This window comes from Miniopterus natalensis, chromosome 18 (assembly GCF_054644295.1).
Source record: "Miniopterus natalensis isolate mMinNat1 chromosome 18, mMinNat1.hap1, whole genome shotgun sequence".
Classification (NCBI taxonomy): Eukaryota; Metazoa; Chordata; class Mammalia; order Chiroptera; family Miniopteridae; genus Miniopterus; species Miniopterus natalensis.
In genome coordinates, this window is record NC_142098.1 from 21,441,135 (window position 1) to 21,467,273 (window position 26,139).

Genomic DNA, 26,139 nt, shown 5'->3' on the forward strand with positions numbered 1-26,139 from the left:
TTGGCAAGTTAATACGCACACAAAAAATGGTATTTTTCATTTGGATTCTCCCAAAGTAGCTCCCAAGATTCAGAGTGGGGTTCAGGTAGTTTATTTGGAAGGCGGTGTTAAGCAGGAGAGGGGGAGTGGCGAGAGTGAGATAAGTAAGGAAGACAACAAAGACGTGCTAACGAGAAATTTACTACTGGGGGCGATTTAAGCTTGACCCTACCTGGGGACCCTTGAGGTACTATATGGAACATGGTTCGGAATCATGACACCAGAGGAAAGAGAGTTTGGGCGTTTATCCAGTGGCTCCCCTCCTCCATGGTTGAGGCTATAAAAATATTATCGGGCTATAAAAATATTATTAAAATTATATGTCCTTACCTCCTGACCATAACTGCAAGAAAATTTCACTTTGTATGCGGCTGGGGCAAAAACAGGTTTACAGTTGTGAGTAAGCGAAACCCGGAGTTTATAGGCATAGGATTTGCTACAAAAGCGGGACAGATTGACAGACATATCCTTGAAATCAGAGGAAACAGAATCCCCAAAGAGTATCTAGTGACCAAGGCATGGTAATTTGAAATGCATCATATGTTAACCTTATTTAAGACAAGAGAGCATGAGAGGGCAGTTAAGGGCATGAATTCTAGCTTGGTTCAAAAATCCTGGCTCCATCCCTTGCCAGCTGTGTGATCTTAGACACGGGCAAAACCTCCCTCATGCTTCAGGCACGTCACCTGTAAAATGGGCGTAATGATAAACCCCACCTTTCAGGGCTGTTGGGGAGGTAAGCGAGTTAATACATAGGTATATCGCTCTTTTAACAGCATATAGTAGGTGCCTCATAAGTGACATTGTGATTATTGTTATTTTTATTGTTGTTATATGCTGTCTTTAGTAGTTCTTTTATTGAATGGTTTTATTTTCTCTCTTGAAGAAACTTGAACATCTCTTTAAAGGCTTGTCCTCTCTCTACCCTGTATGTCCTGTACAGTCTTTAGCTCCCCATCCGGAGCCTCTTCTAGCACATGTTTTTTTTGTTTTTCCATTTCTAGTCACCTGTTTCTTACATTTCAATGTGTGTGTGTGTGGGGGGGGTGCTTTTCCAACAACGATTTATGTGGAGTAACTGATGCCAGGCAAGATTATATGCTATGCTGAATACTTTATTTATATTTTTTATGTAAACATAATTTGCTTTGTAGGCACGATATAACAAAAGCTCTAAAGCCACAAGTACATTAGACAATGTTTCAGTTCACTCCAATCAAGCTTAGATTACAGAGAAGCCTTCACAGTTCCTTTAAGGCAAACTGAGACGTGCTTTACCCCCCCTTCCAAGAGAAGGCGCTTCAGGCGGGAGTGCATTCAACAGGCCTTTCGATCCTTTCCTGCCCTTCGTGGCCTACACTGATCCTCTTGGTCAAACTAGCTGTCTCTTCCCATTCTACGAAGGAGATGAAAGGGTTTTCTCTAACCAACGGGCATTATTTGTGATGGCCGTATTCGTTTTGCTAGTTGAAAAAACAGATTTGGGGAGGAGTGGCTTTATGCTTCTCCTGTGGACGTAAAAAAGGCCACCTGGGTTCCGAAGGTGGCGTTCCCACTCCCCTGGCCGAGGAGAGGCCTGGGAAGGCCAGCGGCCGTTTGCCCCTCTGGCCCTAGGGATGCTCTTTCTGTCCAGCTCACCAGGAGCGGAACTTGGGTAGCTGGATAGAAATGGCAGAAACGGTCTTCTTAACGCCCCATTGTCAGCGTGGTTATGGGAGAAACATGACCAATACTATTAGCATTTGGCAAAGGTGTTGGGATAAAACCTCAACGTTCTCTCTCTAAATGGCACCGGGCTAGAATACTGGTGAGTCCCGGGGTAGGACGAGAGGAGGACATGGTGTCTTCTTTGAGAAACTCTCATCTTTCTGCACATCAGATGGCGGCGCCCTTTCCCACCCTCATACGTTACACGTACATTCACAACGAGAGACTCTCCCTCCAGGCCAGTATTTGGCATGAGTAGGTCATCATCACAAGCTTCGGGTGAGGGGGAAAAAAGAACATGATTAATGAGGCAACATTTGTTACAAAAGGACTTTAAAAATAAAATAGGTAATCGCTGAAATGCGCTCATTCCCATCACTTTGAGGAAGCGTTGGGTCTACCCTAAGGCTCGTTGGTGGAGAGATCGGGCAATCTGGGGACCCTGCAATACCTTCCAGGATGTAAAGTGAGTTGGGGTCTGATTGTGTGGGTTTCTTGTGTTCCCAGCTTGGTTTATGAGTGATGGGGGTCAACCCTTTGGGACAAAAGGACTGGGGGGGGGGGGAACAGGGAGCCCCCTTGTGGAGATATTGAATCTTTTTCTCTTTCTGCAGGGGAACGGTTCTCAGCCATGCCAGGGGGGTGGGTAGGGCAAAGGGCAGGGTTTCTTAAAAGTTTAGGAGCTGGAAAATTGAAAAAGTGTGTAATCAAGTAGCTTGGTCCCCAGTTCCCCCAATGCAGGGGCCCTGCAAAGAGTCTGCACCATAATTTTATATTTCAGAGGAGAGGAACCACACGTTTGGCATCTGATAAGAATGTCAACCTTAGTACCACTAGAATTTGTCACATTGTTGGAACATGCTTTGGCAAATAAAAGGATGCTCATTGATTTTTTATTTTTATTTTTTCAAATATCGTCTCCCACGGAGGTCTTCCTTGGGGGATCCACGGTAAAGGTGGCTGCTCACTACTAGGAAATGAATTTAGCAAAATTGGTCAATGCCCATAGCAAGTGTGCAAACACAGGCGAGTCTCGGGAATGATTTCCAAAATAGTCCCACACGTGTTGAGTTTTCTTAAAACTAAAACACAATATATGTGGTGGGAGAGGAGAGGATTTTGCTCATGAGATGTGGTTTCAGAGGAAAAAAATCTCTATGGCTGGTCCTCAAACTCATGCTGTTGACCCACCTTTTATCCTGAAAACTTCACATCTGTCTCCCTGTTGTTTATGGACAAGAACCAGTGAAGGGATCGAGCATCAGAAGGTGAGAGGACAGTGGTTCAGTCTTCTGACCACGACACAATTGAATGAACGTAAGGAAGCTGGGGGAGAGGGGAAGTGCTATTTGGAGAGATCCTAAATTTATGGGCTCACGAGATCGTCCGGCCTACCCTCTTTCCGCCAGCCAAGTCGGCAAGTGCTCGTATCGGAAGCATGGGTGGCTGGCAGCGAAAAGTGCCATTGGCCTGAAGGATTCTAGGATCTGGATTCGTGCTCTGTGATAACACCTTTCAATCCAAACTTGTCTCTGCCCCTGTCCGGTCTCTCAGGCGCTGGGCCTGTGGGCTTGTACTGATTAGGCTGTTCTAGAACTGTCGGGAAGGACTCGAAGACGGGTGGTTGTGAAACAGGGGAGAGGGGACAGTGTAATACACAGAGGGGGGAGGGACATAATACTGCATGGAATGGGATTGGCACTTAATTTCAAAAACAACAGTGACCAAAAGCTTTTTAGCTCAGCTGACTGCAGACAAACACGACACGCACTGGACTACAGCATTTGTTCACTGGGGCACAGAAGAGCTTTCTCAGGCGGCTCCTCGTCTTCCAAAGCACCCTCCACCCTCCCGGCTGGGTCCTGGGTTACTGGATAAAGGGCATCCGCTCCTTGTTCTCGCCGTCCCCCTCGTGGTCCTCCTCCTCTTCTCCCGCCTCGCTGGTCTCCGTGCTGTCATTGGCCATCTGCAATTCAACAGCGGACTCGTGAGAGGGCTCTGCAGCCTCACCCCCACCTTCTCTGAGCATCTGATGAGGCCACTTGGAAAGACCTCTTTAGAGGGCCGAGAGCGGGGGTTGCTCGCTTCCCCAGAAAGGCTGTGCAGTATCATCTGTCTTATGTTGGGCACCCCAAGAAGCAGTCTCTGAGCTAAGGATTTCAGTGCAAGTATTTGGAATTTGGGAGGGGATTTCTTTGAGCGTAGCCTTCCATCCAGATGGGCTGTGGCCTCCGCCCACCCCAGAGATGCTCCAGATACAGACCTGAGTGGGCCCATTGTCCATTACCTCTTTGTTGCCTTAAGTCCCAGGGTAAAAGTCCTTCTGAGATTCAGGAACAAGGGCAATGATACATGCCAAGGCAGGTTTTCAGTTCTCACCGTGAAAGGTGTGCTTTTCAGCTTCTGCTCTGGTAAGAACCACGTGTCGTTCCCCCCCCCCCCCGGCCTCCGGGGTCAAACAGGCCTTCCTGCCAGCCCTAGAGCCCAGCAGGGCCTCATGTGTAAGGAGACAGGTGGGAAGCCAGTGCCAGCTAATTGCCCTGAAAGCAAGAAGCAGTCCAGGATGCCTCTAGACCTGTCTGCCCGGTACTGATGGGGCTGAAACAGACTTGGACATGTGTTTAAAGAACACAACATAGGTGCACAGAAGCCCCAGGATCCCAGGCACCTTCTCCTCATTTACCTGGCCCCTCACCCGCCTTAAAAACACTTGTTGGCACAGTCCTGGAACTCAGTAAGCCCTTAATAAACTGCATCCATATCATTATCAGCAGCTCACTCATAGTAAAATGCCCTCTCATTTAAGCATCTTTTTCTTGAGTGAAATGGCCATCATACATAAACTACATTATAGTTATAAAAGCCCAATAAACACTTTAAAAATACACACGCTTTAAGCTAAAACATTCAAGACGTTTTAGCTCTTTCTCTTTTGTAAATGACTGATGCAGCTCCAAGATTAAACATGAGAAAGCAAAAAAACTTCCTAAGTATTTTCTTTGTCAAACTTTTCCTAGAATTTAGTGTGCACGAGACAATGTTTTATGCATATCATTCTAACTGAGAATTTATCAACCTCCAATGTACAAGACAGGGGGACAGAAGCCAGAGAGGCGAAGTAATTGTTTAGGCCACACATGGGAGCTCATAGCTGTGGACTTGGAACTGTGCAGTCTGGTGGCAGCTTCTGTGTTGACCACCACGCTACACAAGCCCCCTTCAAGTGGCCACTGCAAGAGCGTCTGGGATGTGAGTTTGACATGTTTCACTCCCGGTGAGATTGCTGGATATAAGGGTTTTATCCTGGTAAAAGAAAGCAAAATCAGTGGAATCATCAGGAGGCGTCTCAGAGGGAGTGGGCATCGACCTGTTGAGTATATGCACGAGAATTTATTAGATGCTTACCAGGAATTCCTCCTACTCGTGGCAGCCAATAGGTAGCACTTGTCATGGACCCAGGTCGATTGTTTCTGTCCTTTCCTGACTGCCCTCAGAGTGCTCTTGAAATGCTCTCACTGAAGAATTATTGTCCTTTGCTTCCCAGCATTTATCTCAGTTTCTGACATCCCCCATTGGCACAACCGTCCGATTATCGCAGGCTGCCTCTGCCAGCCCACGAGCTGCCTGTATTTCCCTCTGCCCCACCTGTGCCTGCACCTGATCAGACCCTCTTGTGTTGAACTGAACGGATCCCTCTGCTTTTGACTCACCAGTGGAGTCGGGGTCTTCTCTACATCCAGAATTAACTTGCCGATGTTCCCCCGGTCGTGGATCCGCTGCATGGCCTCCTTCACCTGAAAGATTAGGACAAAAACGGAAGCTCACATTAGGTGAGAAGTCTCCCGAGGGTAGAGGGCCTGGAAAAGCCAAGCCTCCAGACGCCACCAGGGGGCGCCGCGGTTCAAGTTTAGAGGCGAAATCTGAGATGGTTTTGGAAGTTGGGTGCAAATAAAATCTGGTTGGGTCACTCTCACACCCTGATCTTGGTCTCCTGGGTCTAAAAAAAACCAGGATGATAGCTCCTGAAATAATTAACATTTCTTTTTAAAAAGGGGATGCAGGGGTGGGAGTGGGTAAGCATCTAAGAATTGCATGCTGCAGAGTGGCAGGACATTATCAGCCAGAGTAAATTTTGACCAATAAAATTATTTTTTGAGTCATTTGCACCCTGCTTACCTAAATGTTTTATCATTCTGACTTATAGTTTGGCTAAAATGACTCATTCCCTGGGCTGAACTACATTTTAAAAAATTCCCATGATTCCTGGTATTAGGTAAAAATTTGGGGTCCAACTAAATAGACATTTCCAGAGAACTAGTATTCTCCCTAGAAAAGACGACATATTGTGTTTTTTTTTGTTTGTTTTTTGTTGTTGATGCTTTCAAATTATGGGAGCCAACAGATGTCTCCTGGGACTCTTTATAAAAAAGTGGGGTTTGACAATCTGATTTATGCTTTGGGTATTTCATTCTGTTGCAGTGTGGAAAATGAACAGTAGGGGGTGCTGTGATGATTAAATGGGATAAGAAAAGGGCGAAAGAGAGCCCAGTGCTTGGCATGGGTACATCCTTCACATTTCTTAGTGATTTCTAAATAGAAATGCAACATCTCCTGATTAAAAAAGAAGTTTCAGTAGATTCAGCCTAAATATTTTTCCTAAAGTCTTGGATTTTTAAATATCTTTGTTCATTCATTCAGCCCACAATACTCATTAATGGTTGCTTAGAGGCAAGATGCCATGTTTTAAAAAAACTTAAAAATTAAGCCAGGGTGTCTGCCTTTGAGGAACTCAATCCGAGGCTGATGGAGCAGTGTTTGCTTATATAAAAACCAAAGCCATTTTCTGATTTGGGTAAAAACTTGACAGAGCTATTAAAATGTGTGTATTCTAATTGCCTTTCCTGGGATTGTATCCTAAAAACATGATTCAGATTATGGGAAGAAAAAACTTACCACACAAAACATACTCAATCACAGCTTTGCTGTTAATGGCAAAACATTAAAGCAACTTATATGTCACAGAAAAAGGGAATGGTTAAGTAAACCATGACTCTTACATTTTTCTACTGAATGGAAATGTTACATAGCTGTTAAAGTGCTAATTATAAAGAATGCACAGCAGGGTCAAATGCCTTTCTAATACTGCTAAATGAGAAAATCAAGATGTCTATTTTTATTTGCATCCCCATAAAAACATGGAGATCCTACAATAACTAGATATATGATAAACCATTATGTAAGGGAAATGTGGGCCAAATTCTAGTCCAAACATTGTTATTTGGTAACACGTTATCAGATCTGTATTTAATATAAATTAAATGCATCTCTAAATGTAGCCTTTGGATAACCTAGCATTGGTTAGAATCAACATCTTTTGTAGACTGATAGTGTCATATGATTGTTAAGTTTCTTGACCCTAATACAGAATCCAGTAGATTTCTATTTCGGTGGTGAACATTGCTTTGCAAAGTAGTCTCATATTTGGTTATCATAATAGCAGCTACTATTTACTGAGCATCTTTAAATATCATGGCAGACAGTCTCTAACTGTCCTCACTTCCTGACACTCACACCTTTGTGTAACCCCCTCCCTGTGACTGTGGGCTAGGACTAGGGACTTGCTTCTAACCAACAGAATACAGAAAAAGTGATGGGACGTCACTTCCAAGATTAGGTTATAGAAGACTGTGACTTCTGTCTTACAGTCTCTCTCTTTCTCTGACACATGTTGCCTTGCTCTGATGACACCAGTTGCCCTATGGTGAGCTACCCTATCTCCCTAGGCCCACATGCCAATGGCCAACAGCCAGTAAGAGAGGTTGGAAGCAGATCCTTTCCCAGTTGAGCCTTGAAATGAGACCAGAACCCTGGCTGACACTTGGATTGCAGCCTTGGGAGAGATCCTGGGCCAAAGGACCCAGTTAAGCCATGCCTGGATCCCTCGCCCACAGAAACTGTGAGATCATAAATGTTGTTTTAAGCTAATAATTTTTGAGGGGTAATTTGTTATGCAGTATTAGATAACAAATACTTTCTTACCTTGCATACGTGATTCTGAACCTTACAGTGGGTATACATCATACCCATTTTACAGATAAGTACCTCAGTGCTCAAAGGGATAAGCGATTTGTCCTAAAATTCTATGGCTATGGGCGACAGACTGTGGTTCAAATTCAGGTCTGTCAGATTTCGAAACCGATGCTTTTTCCTAATTCTGCCCAGACTGTATTGCTTGATTTGATTCTCAAAGGCAGAGGAAAATGGTAGGTAATGTCTTACATAATGGGTTTCCCAGAATTCAGCTGTTTATTACCCCAGCAAGTCATTAAACACCTGGAAACTCCTTGGAGATTAGGAACAATTTTTAAGCCGCTTCTCCAATAAGATAGAACCCAGGGAAGCGAAAAAGCTGTTTTCTTGCCAGGTAATGCTTATTGTGATGCTAGGGAAAAGAAGCCCCCCTGCAGGGCTGGCTGTAATCTGCATGTTCTTTAGACAGTTCTTTGTGAAATGAACCGAGTCCTTGAAGTCTCTGTGTGGGGGGTGGAGAAAGGATTAGGAGTCTTTCTAAGAGATAACGAAGGGCCGTCTGTCCCAGTCATGCTGTTCGAGTTTACATCCTCTTAGCTGCTCTTGGAGATGTGAGAGTCCTTCTGATGATAACGTAGAAGGAAAGAAACAACCATTTTTTGATCAATTCTTTATCAGGCACAGTATGAGGCATTTTGCAGATGTTGCTTCATTTATCTGTACACCAAGCCTCTGAGGCAAGTACTGGCATTACAGTTTCACAGGTGAGAAACCCAAAGGTGAAAAGCCTAAGGAGCCTGGTCCAGGCCAGCATCTGAATGGTGATTAGAACCAGATGGGGACTGAGAGAGCAGCCGCCCCTTTTCACAACTCTGGATGGACAAAACCCAGGGCTCTGTGGTCTGCATCCCTCAAACTACCCTCAGATAACACCACTGCAGGGTAAAAATCTGCAAAAAGAAATTTTGCTCCCGAGTCGCTGGTTTACAAACCAAGGTGCCCAGGTAGGTGACAGCACCCAGGTGGTGGTGCAGCCTCCCGAAAGCTACTTGTCTCTCTTGTGGTTACCAGAGAGATTTTTCTGAGGCACACTTCTGCTTACAACTTTTTCCCACTGTGCTCAAGAGAAAAGTCTAGCGGACCAGTGTTGCCTAACACAGCAGCCACTGGCCACAAGTGGCACCAAGCACTTGAAATGCGCCGAGCACACACTGCAACGCGCTGGAGTGTAAAATCCATACCAGATGCCAAAGACTCCATAATGATAAAAGAGATCACAGACTACCTCATTGAGAATGGTTGCCACCAGTTACCTGTTGAAATGATGACATTTCAAGTGGGTTGAATAAAACATGTCACTAAAGTTAGTTTCACCTACTTTTTACCTTTCTTAATGGGACTACTATGAAGTTGAACACTTTGCATGTGGCTCACGTTAGAATTCTGCTGGACAGCACTGGACTCATTTCCAGAAGCTGATATCTCTTGGCCTTTCTGGCTTCATTGCTTCCTCTCTCACTCCTGCCACTGAGCACATATCTGAAGCTCACAGGGCCTCTCAGCCCTGTGCCTCCGTGTAGGCTGGGTTCCTTCCGGAGAGCCCAGCTCGGATTGGTCTCATGGCTGTCGATTTCCATAACTCTTCTTGCAAGCTGCTCTGCTCCCCTCACCCCTGCCTCTTGCAGTTTGGGCCAAGCCTCCTTTGGGGTCCTCTCAGCACCTCTGGCCAGCCAGTCATGTTACCCTCACCCTCTGGCTTGAAGCTAGATTTTCCAGAACTAAGGATCCTGAGCATACTCAGGCCATTTCCACTGGAGCTGGTTTCCCATCCAGACAGTGGGAGGAAATTTGAGTCATGTCATTCAAGCACCTTAAGATGCCAAGATCCTGAGTACAGAGGCCATCTGAGCCTTTTCTGACACTTCTTGTCCTTGGGAGGCCACCTCAATACCATCCCAAGTGGATAGTGGCAGGAGGCAGTGAGTACATCACTGAGTCCTAGGCTCTGCTTTGACTCAGTAATGTCATTCCAGCAAATCGCTTCATCTCTTTGTCCCTCAACTTTTTACTATCTTAAGCGATAATTGCTATTCTATCCATTCATTTATTTAGTCATTCATTCATTCATTCATTCAGTCAGTCAGTCAGTCACTCAACAGTGCCGAAACCGTATCTCAGGAACTGTATATAGAGTAATGGGTGAAACAGATATGCTTTCTCCATCCTAAGAGAATCAAAGTTTCACTTATTAAATAGGCTAATCTTAATAAGAATTTCACAGTTTTATAAGTGTTCCTGATTGTTTATTTCACCATCACATGTATCACAACCTATCAGAGTTGGTCCTGTACCATTGGTTCATGCTTCAACAAGGTCCATTGGTATTCAAGATGGCATGCAAGCATGACCCACAGGAAAAATGTAATGGGCTCAGACCATGTTTGCAGAGGAGCAGTAGTTATGATCATTTTTATTTCTGTCTGCAGTGAAACTGAAGAGGTGGGGTTTCTGGAGGCCTGGTAAAATGATAGTGAGCGAACATCTGCAAGATCCCCTGCCCTCATGAACTTTTAAAAAAATTTTATATATGTCATTATTGATTTCAGAGAGAGGAAGGGAGAGATAGAAACATCAATGATGGGAGTCACTGATGGGCTGCCTCCTGCACGCCCCCGACTGGGGATCGAGCCCGTAACCTGGGCATGTGCCCTGATCAGGAATCAAACCGCGATCTCCTGGATCCTAGGTTGATGCTCAACTGCTGAGCCACACCCGGCCAGGCCCACATGAACTTACGGGAGACACAGACTTAATCAATCCAAAAATGACTGAAATAAATGTAAGATTGCCACTTGGCAAGTCTACGATGGTGTTATGAGAATGTGGGCAGGGGGTTTGACCTGGTTGGGGAGGCTAGAGAGGGCTTCTCTAAAGAAGTGAAAAGTGGGCTGGGATTTAAACGATGAGGAGATGTACCTGAGGTGAGAAGGGAGAGAGGCTGTCCAAGCACAGGGTGAGGAATATGAAAGCGGAGACGGAAGAGAGGGCAGGGGGCATGGGGACAGAGAGCCAAAGTGAGTGTGGGGCAAGATGCTAGGAACATCGGTTGGGGCCGTTGGTACTATATCCCAAAACGTTCCCAAGGATGCAGTTGCCCACATGGGATCATGCAGCTCTAGAATATCTTCCTGTCAGTTCCTTCACCTTTGGGTAATGAGAGTTAACAGGGAACCCTCATGAGAACATAGATGAAGTCTGTGTCTCCTATAAGATCATAAATGAGAACGGTGCTCCGTTTTTGTTTGGGGTCTCGTTGACTGTTTCACAATATTCAATTTCCTTTCGAATGGCGTGTAAGGCACAAAGTCATTAGGGTACAAATGACACCACTTAATAACCAAAGCATTGGGCTTGTGTTATGAATAATAACAAGCCTCGCCACCTAAAATAGGAATAAAATAAAGATGGATTATTCCACAGATAATTGTCCCTATTAGATGATAAATTAAAAGATTTGAAAATAAGAAATGAGTAATACTGCGATTAAGAAGCACATCTACCAAAGTCACATGTGGGAAGATTACTGATAGCAACAACGGCTATCTTTGGGGGTTGTCTAAAATCCAAAGTGGGTGTTGGAAAGTAACACATACATTGCACATAGACTTGGAATCTGGAATTTCTGTGTTCAAGTAGCTGCAGGGGTTGAAAGTGAGTGAGCCCCCTAGATTTTGACCTAGGTGGAAGAGTGTCTGGAAAAGTAAAACATCAGGAATCGTGGACTGATTCACTGGAAAGGCAGAGAAAAGATTCAAACACTCCAGTTCTTCTGGACCGGTTGCATATGGGGTCTTTGCAATAATGCAGGATCCAGGAACCTCTCATGTATGTGGAGTTTCCATAAATATGTACATATCAAATTTGGCTTTATTCTCCTGCAAAAAAAAAATAATAATAATGCAAGGCATGGAGTAGGATGGGGCTAGAGACAAGGGAGCAAAGCTAAGGTGGTGTTCATTCTCAAGTGCTGGGTCAGAACCTGAAAGTAAGCACCTCCTTAAATACTGCACCCTTGTCACCTTTATTGTCCCAACCTAGTCCTGGCCCTGCAAGGATGGCCATTATTTTTAAAAGAAGGGGAACATTAAGTTTCTGTCATAAGAGAAGTATCTGCCTGGCCGCAGGAGAGTCAATGGGGATGCTCCAAGAGCACTTTAAAGGGCCATTAGTGTGAACACTGGGTTGGAAGAGGCCAGGAACTTTTGAGAGTGAGGAGAAGGGAAGGCTAGAAGCAGGACAGTAGAATCCGGATGGAGTGACTGATGCTTTTCCTCTGGGTACTGGGATGGCTGAGACTCTCTCGATCAAATACATATCGTGGTGATGCTCTGCAGAGATCTGCGATCCACAATCAAGCCAAACTACATATTTTTTTATCCTACTATATTTTGAACTATAGCAGAAGATGGGGGAAAAAAATCTAGTGAATTGCCTCCAGTGTTTGTTTTCTTTTATCTAACAATGTTTCCCCGTGTTGGATTTGGATGGTTGGATAGAATGGAAGGGGAAACTCCAAGGGTGCCTATTCCACCCTGTGAGTGAGGCCTGGGAGGGAGCACACGAAAAAGCACATGAGATGATCTCTGTTTCCTGCAGAAAAATATCTGTTGTTCAATCTGTAGAGCAGACATTTGAACTGTAGTGGGGGCGCAAAAGAGGAATTGAGGATTGGAGAAAGATGAAAGCCAGGGAAAACAATTGAGAAGAAGTGACTTTTAGTCTGAGACTTGAAGGTCAAGTGGAAGTTTGTGACTCAGCTAAAGTAGAAGGACAAATAAGTAATGTGAGTAAATATTGCTCTACTCAGACAATGAGTCATGGATGGCCACAAGCGCACTGAGGGTGATGATGGTGAGTTACCCCTTGGAAGTCCGCATGAATTGCTTAAGCTCCTCAAGTGTGCTGGACTCGGGCTAAGAAATAGCCTGAGCCCCTGCTGCTCCTGAAATTCCACAGGACAATGGCAGAACTTATGAAATATAAGTTCAGCTGGTTCTAGATTTTAATTTTTTTTCCCCCCAAATCCTCCAACCAGGGAGAGATAGTCGGTGTTTCTGCTTGAAGGGCTCTGGTTCCTTATTAATGATGTAACTACCTTTCTTCCAGATAATTTTGGTTTTACTTATTCACAGATTAGCAACTATACCATTCCATGCTCCCTGAATGTTTTCACCTGGAATTACCAAATATGAGAGTTGGTGAAAGAGGTTTAGAACTACAAGGAGCCCCAAAGACCCTTCGGTGTCTTGAAAGTCCTCACTTGGGTAGCCATCCATCCTTGGGAAAGGATGGCAGCCAGACCTGCTGACATTTAGGAAAGTCCAGTTTAGACGTCAGAGGGGATCTTTCTTTAGGCTTGGAGAGAAAGGGCTTGTTTGCAGGTGCTTGGGGCATTTTTTAGTACCTTAAGGGAACTGAGATATGTTGACTGTGTCATCTAGACATAGCTGTAATTCAGGCAGGTGCTAGAGTGCCTCAGGTACAAAATTAGAGGTGGCCAGCAGAGGAGCCATGCCTGAGACAAGTTGTCTGGGACCTGTGGAATGGTCTAAAGTAAGGAGTGGAAATAAGAGAGTGATTGTATAAGGGGCGTTTGCCAGCAGCCTGCTCCTATAGAAAGCTGGTCCTCGGCCACTTTGACTGGAGGGGGTTTTCTCATAGCTCCTCCCACGCAGAGGGAAGGATGCAGGAGGGCTGCAGGCTCTGGACCTAGGAGCACAGCGCTATGAGAGTCACCAGCCTCCCACAGGTTGCATTAGGAGAAGGTGAGAGTCTCAAAGAGTCGAATCTAAAAATCAGGTAAATTTACACCCGGCTGGGCGTGGCTCAGCAGTTGAGCATTGATCTAGGATCTAGGAGATTGTGGTTCGAATGATTCCCTGTCAGGGCACATACCTGGTTTGCAGGCTCAATCCCCAGCAGGGGGCATGCAGGAGGCAGCCGATCAATGACTCTGTCATTGGTGTTTCTATCTCTCCCTCTCCCTTCCTCTCTCTGAAATCAATAAAGATATGTATTTTTTTTTTTAAATCAGGTAAATTTAAAGGATGGAGCAGGGGTGGTGGGGAATGTAGTTCATTATCACAGCAGCTGACCTATGACGAATGCTTAGCAGGTGCTGTCACTGAGCAAAACGCCTTACATGCTTGATGTCATTGCATTGCACCAACCCTTGTGTGGTAAGTGGGAGTTTGTCAGACTGTCAATCAGAAGTACATAAAAAATATTCTCCCTTTCTTCTTGAGTTCCTGTTACTCGTGGAGGAGAGCGAGACGAAACTGAGGATTAGCAAGGTTAAATGGTGTGCCAAGGTCAAACAGTGACATACGGGGAAGCCAGGCTTCAAACTGAGCCCTGTGCAACTCCCGGGCTCGATGCACTGTTGCCAGGTATTTGAGACTAGGATGGAGCCAGGAAGGCTGAGGGTTGGGAGAGAGGAAGGAAGGCTGCAGGGCTCTGGGTCGTGCACCATAGAACCAGTAATGCATTATTTCCTCTGTACTTTCATGGGCACCTTGCTTCGTCCTTGGTTATGAGACTCATTCTAGTCTCTCTTAAAGAATTTCTCAACCTAGGGACTATTGACATTTTGGGTCACATAATTCTTGGTTGTGGGTGGCTATCCTATGCATTACAGGGTGTTTAGCAGCATCTTGTCTCTACTCACTAGATGTCAACAGTGCTTCCCAGTGTGGCAAACGAAAAGGTTTCCAGATATTGGCAACAGTCCCCCAGAAGGCATAGTCCTCCCCCATTTGAGATCTATGGTATGATAGCAGCAAATTCCCCATCTCCATCTGTGGGTTCTTCAAGGGCAGGCACCTGCCCACCTCAGTACCCACAGGACACCTTGACAGGGACTTGCCCACAGGAGATTGGGTTCTGCTCTTTCCTCAGGACTGGGAAGAGTGTGTGGTACACAACAGGTGCTCAATAACAGAAAAACACAATATGGTCTCTGACCTCAAAGTGCTCATTGGTTAGATTAGGTTTTCTTGAAGTGTGGACTGAAGGCTGCCTGCATCAACATCACCAAGTGTGGCTTTAAAAGTGATGTGCTGGCCTCACTCACCCTATACCTATTTGTTGCAACTGATTCAGAGGCTCTGAATTTTAGACCCTTGAACTTACCTGGTGTTTCATTTAGTAAATATCAATTATACACCATGAGTCGGGCACTAGGCTTGGCTGACTCATGGTGGGGACAGGAAAGGACAGGTCCCTGGCTTGGCTGACTAAGATTCCCCCAAGAAGCTGGGTTGGTATTTGGATAGGACCCACTTTAACACTTGGCTTAAATATCATTGCACCTTGGAAAGTTGCAGAGAGCCAAAGCTACAACTCCTCCCATTCTAGGGCACCGGAGAAGGAATCAGGTCTCAGCTTTGGTTCTGCACCCTTATGCAGAAATCAAACAACTTGATTTCTGCTCTGTGCACTAAGAAACCTGTAGGACATTGCTTGACCGTTAGTTAAACCCACTCAGTGTCTCTATGTGGTCCCTCAAAAGACTCAGCAGCTGAGTTTCATCTGATTATGGTTCAAGGGGATGATCTCCATGGTGGGGCTATAGGACATGTGCACATAAGTTAGAATCAGCAGGTTACCCAGGCAACCCACAAACCATGGTGTAATGAGCCAGATCTTACTGCAACGTGAGCAGAAAAATCAGCAGAGTTGCATGCTGGAAATGCAGTGGGAAGGCCTGTATCATTTTGAGGAAGGAAACAGTAGGATCTTAGTGTGAGCCAATGGCTAGTAGAGATATATACCCTCGAATTACAAAACGCAAATTAGTGCTCTGTCAAGTGAAAACCAAAAGTCCAGACATAAAACTATATTTGACCCCAACTACAATCAAGTAAATAACTGTTTGCATATGGACAAGAACCTAGAAATAATACCTTGAAAAATCACATTCAGTGTATAGCTAACGATCCTTTCCATTTCAAAAAATTACAATCCCATGGGAATGTTTGAATAGTATATTTGTTTCTTAGGGCTGGTGAAACAAGGTACATCAAACTAGGTGGCTTACAACAGAAATTTCATGCACAGTTCTGGAGGCTAGAAGTTGGAAATCAAAGTGTCAGCATGGCTGATTCCTATTGAGAGCTCTGAGAGGAATCTTTTCCATGTTTCTCTCCCAGCTTTTGGTGGTGCTGGCCATCCGTGTGTGTGTGTGTGTGTGCGTGTGTGCGCGTGTGTGTGCGCACGTGCATGATGTCTCATCTTCTATGTGTTGATCCCAGTCTCGGTCCCTACCCGGCTCCAGAACCCATCGTTCCCCCGACCAGGATGATTCTTCCAGCCTCCTGTTTGTTCTCTGAGGCTCCAGTTTTCCACAGTCCAATCGTCCCTCCTTCTGCTTCCAGAGCCCTGCTTACTGATACAGTCATATGTCTTTCATGTCACAAATGCTTGAGACCGTGCTGTAAATTTAGTGATGATAATGATAACATAGTGCTTCTGATGACTCACGCTGACCACTTAGCACATGAGCTGGGCATGGATTTTTCACAGAACAGTCCAGTGTTCCTCATTAGAACCCCAGGGTGCAAGTGTCATAATCATTCTCATCTTACGAGTCTAGGAAGTGAGGGCCAGGGAGGTTAATTAACCTGCCCAAGGTCACATATAGTAGGTAGACAGCCTAGAATTTGAACCTAGACTCTTTATGAAATTTTGGCAGATGAAATGATTAATGTCTGTGATTTGCCTTAAAATACTCCAGATAAATAATGAGGGAAGGGAGGAAACAGAGGAAACTAATTTGGCCAAAAGTAATCACTGGGGAAGCTGGGTTGATGGGTATGTGGGGATGGGGGTGGAGGTGGGGTCAGTATTCTATTGCTACTTTTGAATATGTTTGGAATTTTCCAAAAAGTTTATAAATGTGAATTTTGAACTTTGTTCAACAACAACCATAACAACAATTTCAGCACCCAAATGCTTGATTGTTACACCATTGTCTGATGCTGATGTTATAAAGAGGCGTTTGGGTTCCTTAGAGCTTGGTGCTAGAGAAGTCCAAGGTGTTATTCTCTTATCCCCAGATAGAAAAATGCATCCTTTTAACCAAATAACCCAGCTTTGTGAGGGTAATGACTTCCAGTATTGGGCTCCTACCATGTGCCAGGCAGCATTCAGGTTGCTGAACACACACGGCCTCCGCCCTGGACAAGCCCACGGGCTGCCACGGAAGGGAGGCCACTAAACAGTCAATTGCAAGAAAGCGTGGGAAGAGCTATATTCTAGGTATGAAAGAAGAGGCGTGTGAGCCCAGGGGCGGAAATGACTCAATTTAGAGAAAAGTGGCATTACGTTGGGTTTTTAAGTGTGGGGAGGCGTTTTCCAGGAAGGGAAAAAATGCATGCGCACAAGGCAAGAACAGAATCCTGACCGGTAGTGGACAGCTCATCCAGGGAACCGACAATTAGTGGGGGGGCACTGTGTGCCTGGGGGGCACCCTGTGCCCAGCTTTGTGAGCTGGGCTCCCTTCTGTGGGGGGTAGAGGGCTACAAGAGGTTTTCACTTGGACATAGTTGGATGAGTGTCTCAGGAAGATGACCCAGGTAGTGATGTTGGCAGATGGGGCACTGGTGGAGGAGACACTGGGAGGCCAGTGAGAGTTGGGAATTAGGGGTGCTGGCGCAGTGGGACGGATACGATGTGAAGGTGGAATACAGAGATACACTGTCAAACCCCACCTCGCCTGTAAGAACACTTCAGGCTGTTTGGAAGCCACATAATTCCCCGAAGGGTAGAAAGATTCTCTGAAACGACCTATGTTCTGAAAGATTCTCCATCAAACAGATGAGAGTCGAGGTAACTCGATTTATCTTCATCTGTTTTCATTAGCATTGGAAACGGATGACATGAAGCCTTCCTTATGCCAGTGTCCGTCTGACTCCGAAGTTTAATTTTTAATTACCCCTGTCCGTTTGCAGAGACACAGAGGGGAATGGGGGGGGGGGGCAACCTTTTCTTCCCTGCATCTCTCTCGCGTGTCTGTCAGCTGAGTTTTTCCCCCTAAGCACCAAGGCTAATAGCTATTGTCTTGAGGCTGTGTTGCTGTGGAAACAAGACAAAAAGCAGGCTGTTACGTCAGAGGGGAAAAATTAAGTAGATGAGGGCTCTGTTGTCTTCCGGCAACTTTTCTTCCTACTCAGGGGTTCAGTGCCTCAGCTGACCGCGCAGCATGTCGGAGACGGACAGACTGGACCACTCTTCTTCTGAACTGGGGCTCATTGGGTGGTCACAGGGGACTGATTCCCGAGGGGCAGCTTTGGACAGCTTTGCATGATAGACCCTCTGGAGTCTTGGGGAAGGGAGGATCTGGGAAGGTCCCACAACAGGCAAAGAGTTTGGGAGAAGCTGTGGAGGTGGGTGGCAATTCACTCACACTAAGACCCTGGAGTCATATCCAGAACAAGCAGTGTAGGAAATGTTCAGAGAGTCTTTCAAAGGTCTTTAAAATGCCTTGCAAAATCTTTAAAGTTCTCTGACTGGTAATTCCAATTTGGGGAATATATCCTAAGGAAGTAATCTTATATCTGAAATAATAGGAACACAAGCTTTATGCCCAAAATGTTTGTTACAGTTATAACAATAAAAATGAAATATAATCTAGCCGTCCAGGAACAGGGGAACTGTTGATACACCCATTTGTTGGAATATTATGTGGTAATGATAGTTTAAAATGCTTATGAGTCTACAGGAGGAAAAAAAAACAGTCTGCAAAATTTTTTACACAGTGTGATTATAATTTTTTTTAAATGTCAAATGCTCAAGCAAAGGAAAGCAAAACAACCCCTCGAAATGCACAAAGATAAAATATTGAGGGAAAAAACAAAATATACACAAGGGTTATTCTTGGGTGGTAAGAATATAGATTTTTCCTTTCCTTTGAAAGGCAATATATATATATATTTAACTATGTTTTAATTGATTTCAGAGAGAGGGAGGGAGAGAGAGAAACATCAGTGATGACAGAGAATCATTGATCGGCTGCCCCCTGCACGCCTCCTACTGGGGATTGTGCCCAAAACCCAGGCTTGTTCCCTGACTGGGAATCTAACCATGACCTCCAGGTTCATAGGTGGGCACTCAACCACTGAGCCACACTGGCTGGGCTGAAGGGGAATATTTTTAAGTGTGTCTATTGAGTATGTGTCACTTTTACTATTGGTAGATTTCCTAATTTAAAAAAATAATTCTGCAATCAGGAATCAGTCATATTTCCAAGTGAATGAGTCTCACCAAATGCAGATACCACAAGCCACTTACACCAGTTTTTGAAGGGGGGTGGCTCTTCTATGTGTCAGAGCAATTATAGGCATTCTGAGAGTTATGAAACCAAATGATATGGCATCTGTGCCCCCATGGATCTGAGAGACTAGGTCTTTTGGCTTTTGGATGGTAGTGCCATTGAGCTCTCTGAATGGCCTTTGGCTCAACCCAGATACTCTATAGGAACACACATCATATGGGCCTGTGTACCAGAGTCTATAATTAGCCTCATCACCCTCATTACTTGGGATTCCAGGCCATTGTTGAAGAAATGATCTCATGGATGAAGAAAGCTTGGGAGAGCGTTCAGTTTATCTCTGCGTACGTGCAGGGGGAATGGTTAGAAACCTGCCCCTGTGCAGGCCCCGTCTGCCTGGATCGGTTTCCTTTCAGTCTGCAGAGTCTTGGCACAAAGAAGAGGCAGGGATACGTGCCTGTCAGCTGCCCATAGCTGTTTAAGAAACTGAAACCGATCCAGGATAATCATGTGGACAAAATAGCTACTTGAGCTCTATTTACTGTAGGCAATATAATAGTAACAGTAATGAGGTTAACGGTATGTTTACTGAGTGTTTATAACGTGCCAGCAGAAACCAGCTAACTGGTTAAATTTTTAGGAATTTAGCAAATCACTTGACAGCACATTGGTAGGTCGAAATTGGCCACGGTGGGAACCTTTGCACCATATAAACTGGCAAATACTACAAATCCGAGCTTCCCATACTCCAAGATATGATTGTTAAAACATTCACTAGCATGCCACTAGCTAAAGCTTTCCATGCCAAGTTGAACTTGTTTAAACCTCTTTAGGCTACAGCCTTAGTCTTCTGGGGGCATCGATTCCCTTTCTCCCTCCTTGGAGAATTGTGTTGGAAAACTTGAGGTACACCAAATAACATCCTGAAGTCTGGTGACTTCATTTTCATGATTGCATCTTAAAGAAGAGCAATAGAAACCACTGCTGAGAAATTCACTCTGATTGATTACTATATATAAAGTACACCGGCAATTCTTCTTTCCGACCCATACTCTTAAAGAGCCATTTTAGTGCCTCCTCTGCTAAAGGTTTAAAATTCATAATTCCCCGGAAACTCATCAGTTTCTGAGGGTGTAATGACTATTATAAAAAAACAACAACAAACAAGAGATAAGACAATAAATTGAGGGCAGGGATTTTTCACCCTTTGTGTTTTCTCACATCACTACAGTCTGCTTTATTCCAAGCCTTTCTGTGTGTCTTTTCCCCCTCTATGAAATCACTGTCCACCAAGCATGATGAAAGGGACTCTTTTGCACAAAATTTATGAAATTGGGATATGTCTCACATAATGTGAATTCTGCACACCAGCAAATATAATAATTGACCCCAGGACTCTTCTTTCCTGCTTCCCTGATCCACCTTTTAGCAAACATCTCATGGGCCTTACTCTCCTATAGAACACAAGTTGGAAAATCCATTGTAAGCCCGGGCCATGTGGCCCAGCAGCTGATCATCAACCTGTGATCCAGGAGATGGAGGTTTGATTCCTAGTCGGGGCACATGCCTGGCTTGCGGGCTTGATCACTTGGGGGGGGCGTGTAGGAGGCAGCCAATCAATGACTCATCATTGATGTTCCTCTCTCTCTCTCCCTCTCCCTTCCTCTCTCTGAAATCAATAGATATCTTTTTTAAAAAACAGAAAGAAATCCAATGTAAAAGTTAATTCTTTGTAAGCTGTTGTTTGTTCGCAGAGGCGAAATGGCCAAGTTATTTCCTCTCTCTGGCCCTCAGATTTCTTACTATTTAAAAAAAAAAGGAACTATTGAAACAGCTGAAGCCCAGAACCTCTCCCTTCCGACCTTCTGTCATTCCATTAGTGCTGACGTCATTTCATATGAAGTTAAGCAGCTTAATGCCCATTTGCCCCCTCCAGCGGAAGGATGTCCTTATGAAGCAATAATTCTGATCTAGGAGGCAATGTACTAAAGGGATTAAGCCATGGACTTCTGGAGCAGAATGACCTCGGTTTGAATTTCAGTTCCACACCTAACCGGCTGTGTGCTCCTGAGCAAGTCACCCTTTTTTTTAGCCTCATCTGTAAAATGGGGATAATACATTGCCTCCTCCCTAGAGTTGTGAGGTTTAAGGAGATTGAATTTAAGTACTTAGTGTAGTGCTTGGCACATTGTAAGCACTCAAGAAATTATGTTGAATATATGTCTTAGGCTGGGTCAGGGTCAAGCTGGAGAGAATGAAGTGTCAGGAGACCAGCCTACCTTTCTCCATCTGTTCTTTCTAGGACAAACACACTGGACCAGAGAGAGAAGGGCACGCAATCTGCATGCTCCCTTGGATAACTCTGCAATATTTGGGCATGCCAGGAGATGTATATCTCCTGGGAGCAAGAATGAAGGGTTTTCTTAACAGTCAAGGCTTTCAGTGCTCTGGGATTAACATCATCCAAGTACTGAAAGGTGGTCCATGCCTTGCCCAGGGTTCTAGTTGGTGTAAGGGAATTTACCCTGAGATATAAATGAGACAGGAGCCCTGGGACCCATCTAGAACACTGGATCAGGATTAGGGGGGTGTTGCTGAGTATGATTCAGCAGGATGTCATCTATATGACACCCCCGGGAACTTGTCTTACCAGCCATGCCAGAAAGTCATTCAAAGGTCTGGGTCAGACTAAACTCTTGCTGGCCCTTCTCACTGTGGTGAGAGACAGAGCCAATGGATGGGGTAGGGGGTGACCACTGTGCAGAAAATAGCTGAGCAGTGCACCCCAAAGAACACCAGTAGTGGTAACAGTGGAGAAAACCTAACGGCTGTCACGGAGGCTATGCGTGGCCAGGAGACAGAGAAAATATATGGGCTGGGGTAGAATTTGGTGGTTTGTTCCAAGAATGATAAGGAATAAGGTCCCAGGAATGGGTGTTGGTAATTCATTCCAGGAATTATAAGGAATAGGAGCTGGGGGTGTTGGTATTGGTGATTCATTCTGAGAAAGATAAAGAATTTGAGCTTGGTTGGCTCAGTCCAAGGATAAGGGATATGGGTTGGAGGAGGGGCTGCGTTGGTGGTTCATTTAGAAAAGAATACAGAATATAGGCTATGGGTGTGGGCTGGAGGTTTATTTGGAAATACGGTGCCTTGTCTGGACAGGCCTGCAAGAAGCTGAGTGCATTGTGTCTCATAGTCCAGCAGCGTGGAGGGTAGGCTTTGGAACCCTTCTGCTGGCTTCAAATCCCAGTTCTATCACTTACCAACTGGGTCTCCTCAGACAATCTGCTTAACTTCTAAGTGCTTCCCCAACGATAAAATGGGGGTAATTAAGCACCTACGTCATGTCATCCTGTGAGTAGGAAAGCACGTAGTAAGGGTGAAGGTGGCCTTTGCTTCATTCTGGGAGGGGTCAAGCAAACAGTTCCTGTCTGATTCCCTGTCTGCCACCCTCTCTGTTCTGAACACGTCAGTGGTTTGAGATATGTTGACTATTTAGGAAAACGGAGCTCTTTTCTTCCACTTGGAATTGGCTTTTATATTTTAAATGTTCTCTGGAACACGTCCATGATTTGCTAGAGCTGAGAATTGCTACTAAGACTTTATTTATGAAGTATTAAACACTGAAAAAAAATTCAGCATGTCTTGAAACTCCTTAGGGAATCATAGATATACGGCCTTAGAAACACATACACACACAGGGCTCATATAACTCCTGTTTCTACCCATGTAGAAAAGTGTAGCTGATCCTTCCCTCACTAATGATCCCTGCCCGGAAGAGAGTGCCCCATTGTTCAGGTGGCACTGAGCCAAGAGACTAATTATCGAAGGAGAGGGATGGGGATTTCTTTAGACAAAGAAGGATGTTCTGTCCCATCCAACTAGAGAATTCAGAGCTCAAATAAAGAACATTGAAAGTATATCAGTACCATGCAGCATGAAAATAGTAGAGCATCCTGGTACAGCATGCTGGGAGGTTTTAAATGTTCATTTAAAAAAAGAAAGAGCCTGGCCTGGCTCAGCAGTTGAGTGTCTACCTAGGATCCAGGCGATCAGGGTTCAATTCCCATTCAGGGCACATGCCCAGGCTGGGGGTTCGATCCCCAGTAGGGGGGCGTGCAGGAGGCAGCCAATCAATGACTCTGTCATCATTGATGTTTCTATCTCTCACTCTCCTTTCCTCTCTCTGAAATCAATAAAGATATATTTAAAAAATAAAAAAGAAAGAAAGAAGAAAGAAAGAAAGAAAGAAAGAAAGAAAGAAAGAAAGAAAGAAAGAAAGAAAGAAGAAAGAGAAAGAAAGAAAGAACAAAAAACGTATTTCTCTGACTCCTCTAACAATATAAGCCATCTTGTGCTATCGTTTTTAATAAATAATTTTGGTGAGTAATATGAAACAAGTCATTCAAGAGGGGCTTGCTTTCAGATCTCACTCCCTTGATCATAACTTACTCTTTAAATGTTTCTAAGGTGGGAAGTGTGAGGTACAAATGCTTTAAGGGGAAAATGTTGGATGGAACATCCTAATAGAGGTTTCTGAGATGTCCATTATGGAACATTTAGATATCACTTTTGCCTCACATGTAATGTAGCATTATAAAAAGTCTCAACACTTGATGGTGAACTTCAAAAAGCTGAGAGACAACCTCCCTCCCCCCCTGATTCCGGCCTGCCCTTATCCACAATGGGATAATAGAGAGACATAATAGCAGTAACAGTAGTGGGATTAGTGAACAATTACTGAGTTTTTATAAGTCCTGGGCACTGTGCTAAGTGATTATATGTAATTTTTCTCATTTAGGGTTATCCACTCACTCATTTGTCAGAAAGGAGTCGGGTGATCAGAGAGATAATGGTTTTCTTGGTATCTCACTGGTAGTAAATGGTCCAGAGTCTCTGATTGGACTCAACTACATTAAAATGATCTTGTCAATAAGTCCTGCTGTGAAAATGTTCCACTGGAGCCAAAAAGACACCAAAGATACTAAATTTCTTTATTATTCTGATATTGTAAGAGGACCCATCTAGTGGTAAAAGGAAAGGATTGAACTAGAGGTCAAAGGACTTGGTTTCCATGAAAAAAAAGGGAGTCAGCACCATAGATCAGGAATGCTCATTGTAAGAATCCGAAAAGAATTTTGAAAACCTGACGGCTATGGCAATTTTATTTTCTCAACTGCAAATCAGGATTGATGCGACTTAATGGGTGTACAAAGGGTGATCATAGGGAGACAGCACAGATTCCCAGCTAAGAGCGCAGACTGTGGAGATGGACGGATTTTGGTCTTGGTTCTACCTCTGACTAGCTATTCAGCCCTCATCCAGTTAACGTTGCCAAGCCTTAGTTTCTCCATCTGTAAATGGGGACAATAGCAGTACTTACTGTATGCAAAGCCCTCCTAACCATGTAATGGGCACTAAGTTCTCAGTAAACAGCTAATAATTGTCATGCTGTATTGTCTGTTCCTAACCAGACAGGTGGAACATGTAAATGTGTCATGGTCCTTGAAAATCTGGAGGAAGCGACTGGTTGATCTGTAACTTCAAGGGCAGCCATGATGGGCCTGAGTAACCTGAGGAGCCAGAGCTGCTTTCCAGGTCACATGCGGAGGGACAAGTGTCCCCACGAAGGGAGACTGCAAGGGGAATGAGGCATGGCTGTGTCTCTGGGCTGAGAGGAAAGGCTCAGGCAGACGTCTAAGTCGGTAATTTGCACAGTCTGAAAAGCTAGTGGGCATGGGAAGGGCTGTGAAGCCAACTTTATTTTTTAATCTGATATACTTAAAAAATATATCTGACTATATTTCCATGTCCTTGATCAACTACCATATCTTTGAGTGTTCTGTTTTTTCCATTATTTTTAAATGATGGATCATTAGCAGGAAAGGACCAAAATGAGCATGCACCATTGATCATCAAAGGACCAAATAAAGCATGGAGTCAATTTCATGGTCAAGGACTTTCAAAGCAAGAAGAGGGGAGCAATTAAAGAAGAAGCTTCCTGTTTTTTATGTTTTTTTAAAGTTTTCTCAAAAGGTACTACCTTATGATCTAGCAGCGGCTCCCCAAGTCCACAGTCTATTTTACTCTCAATTTCCTTTTGTCTCCCCTCTAGACTTTTACGCCATTCGCAGTGCCGGGAGAAAGCAAAATCGATTTTAGGAAGGGGAACTCTGAAAAGTGGTTCTGGGTTAGTCTCATCACCTGCTTAGTTCATTAAAAATAATAATAATAATGAAACAGAAAATATCGGATCCAGGGAAGCTGATCTCATCCCTTTTCTCCCGGGCAGAGGAAAGTAGCATTTACTGAATGAACTGCTCTATGTATATGGTCACCTTTAATTCTCTCAAAAACTCTTTACATTTCAGGGGTATGGGTCTGATTTTATAAATAGGTGAAGCTTACGCAACTAGATTAAGTTGTGAGTATTTGGGGAAGCTGCGATCAAATTCACACCTGTCAGGTTCAAATAACCATCAAGGGCAGACAGTGTTGTAACCAGGGTCAGGGCCAGGGCAAGGCGGCATTTAAGGAGGCGCTCGCTCTCAAGGTTGTAGAGGAACCTGAGAGAGGGGCCCTCCTTAAATTTTGCATGCTGAGTGCCTCATGTGCCTCATGTAGTACTTCTGCCCTGCTGTCAGCATTGGTTGGGGATGGGGTGGGGGAATGGGCTGCTGACTTTAAGGGACCTACTGTGAATGAATGGGAGGCTGCCAGGAGCTCTGTGAAAAGCATCGCCCATGCTCTCAAATGCCTTGAGAGAGAATATACTCACCTTCAGGGTACACGTGATTAGCTAGAGACAGTTATATGCACCATAATTCCTCTTATGGACAGGATCATATGTTTGGAATAAAATCCTTTGATAAAACAAAAAGGCACAGAGAGTGAACTGGCCTTCTCTCTGCCTCAGGGCTTTGCCGATACCAAGTCTTGAGAGAAAAGAAATGACCTAGCCAGATGGAGGGAAAATAATTTGACGGTCTTGGGAGGTAGAGTTGAGGGGAGTGGGAAGAAGGGGCACTGGT

General features: G+C 44.6%; 1 protein-coding gene across 1 annotated transcript in view; it reads right to left on the minus strand.

Moving 5' to 3' along the window:
• Positions 1-1,133: 1,133 nt before the first annotated feature.
• The window catches only part of VAT1L (vesicle amine transport 1 like), a 101,604-nt gene continuing 76,598 nt past the window's right edge, over positions 1,134-26,139 (minus strand). The window contains exons 8-9 of the mRNA XM_016196843.2: positions 5,457-5,540; positions 1,134-3,712 (exon numbers count right to left, since the gene is read on the minus strand). Of these exons, the coding sequence (XP_016052329.1) occupies positions 3,614-3,712; positions 5,457-5,540 (183 nt within the window). The 3' untranslated portion in view covers positions 1,134-3,613. The remainder of the gene's footprint in view (positions 3,713-5,456; positions 5,541-26,139) is intronic.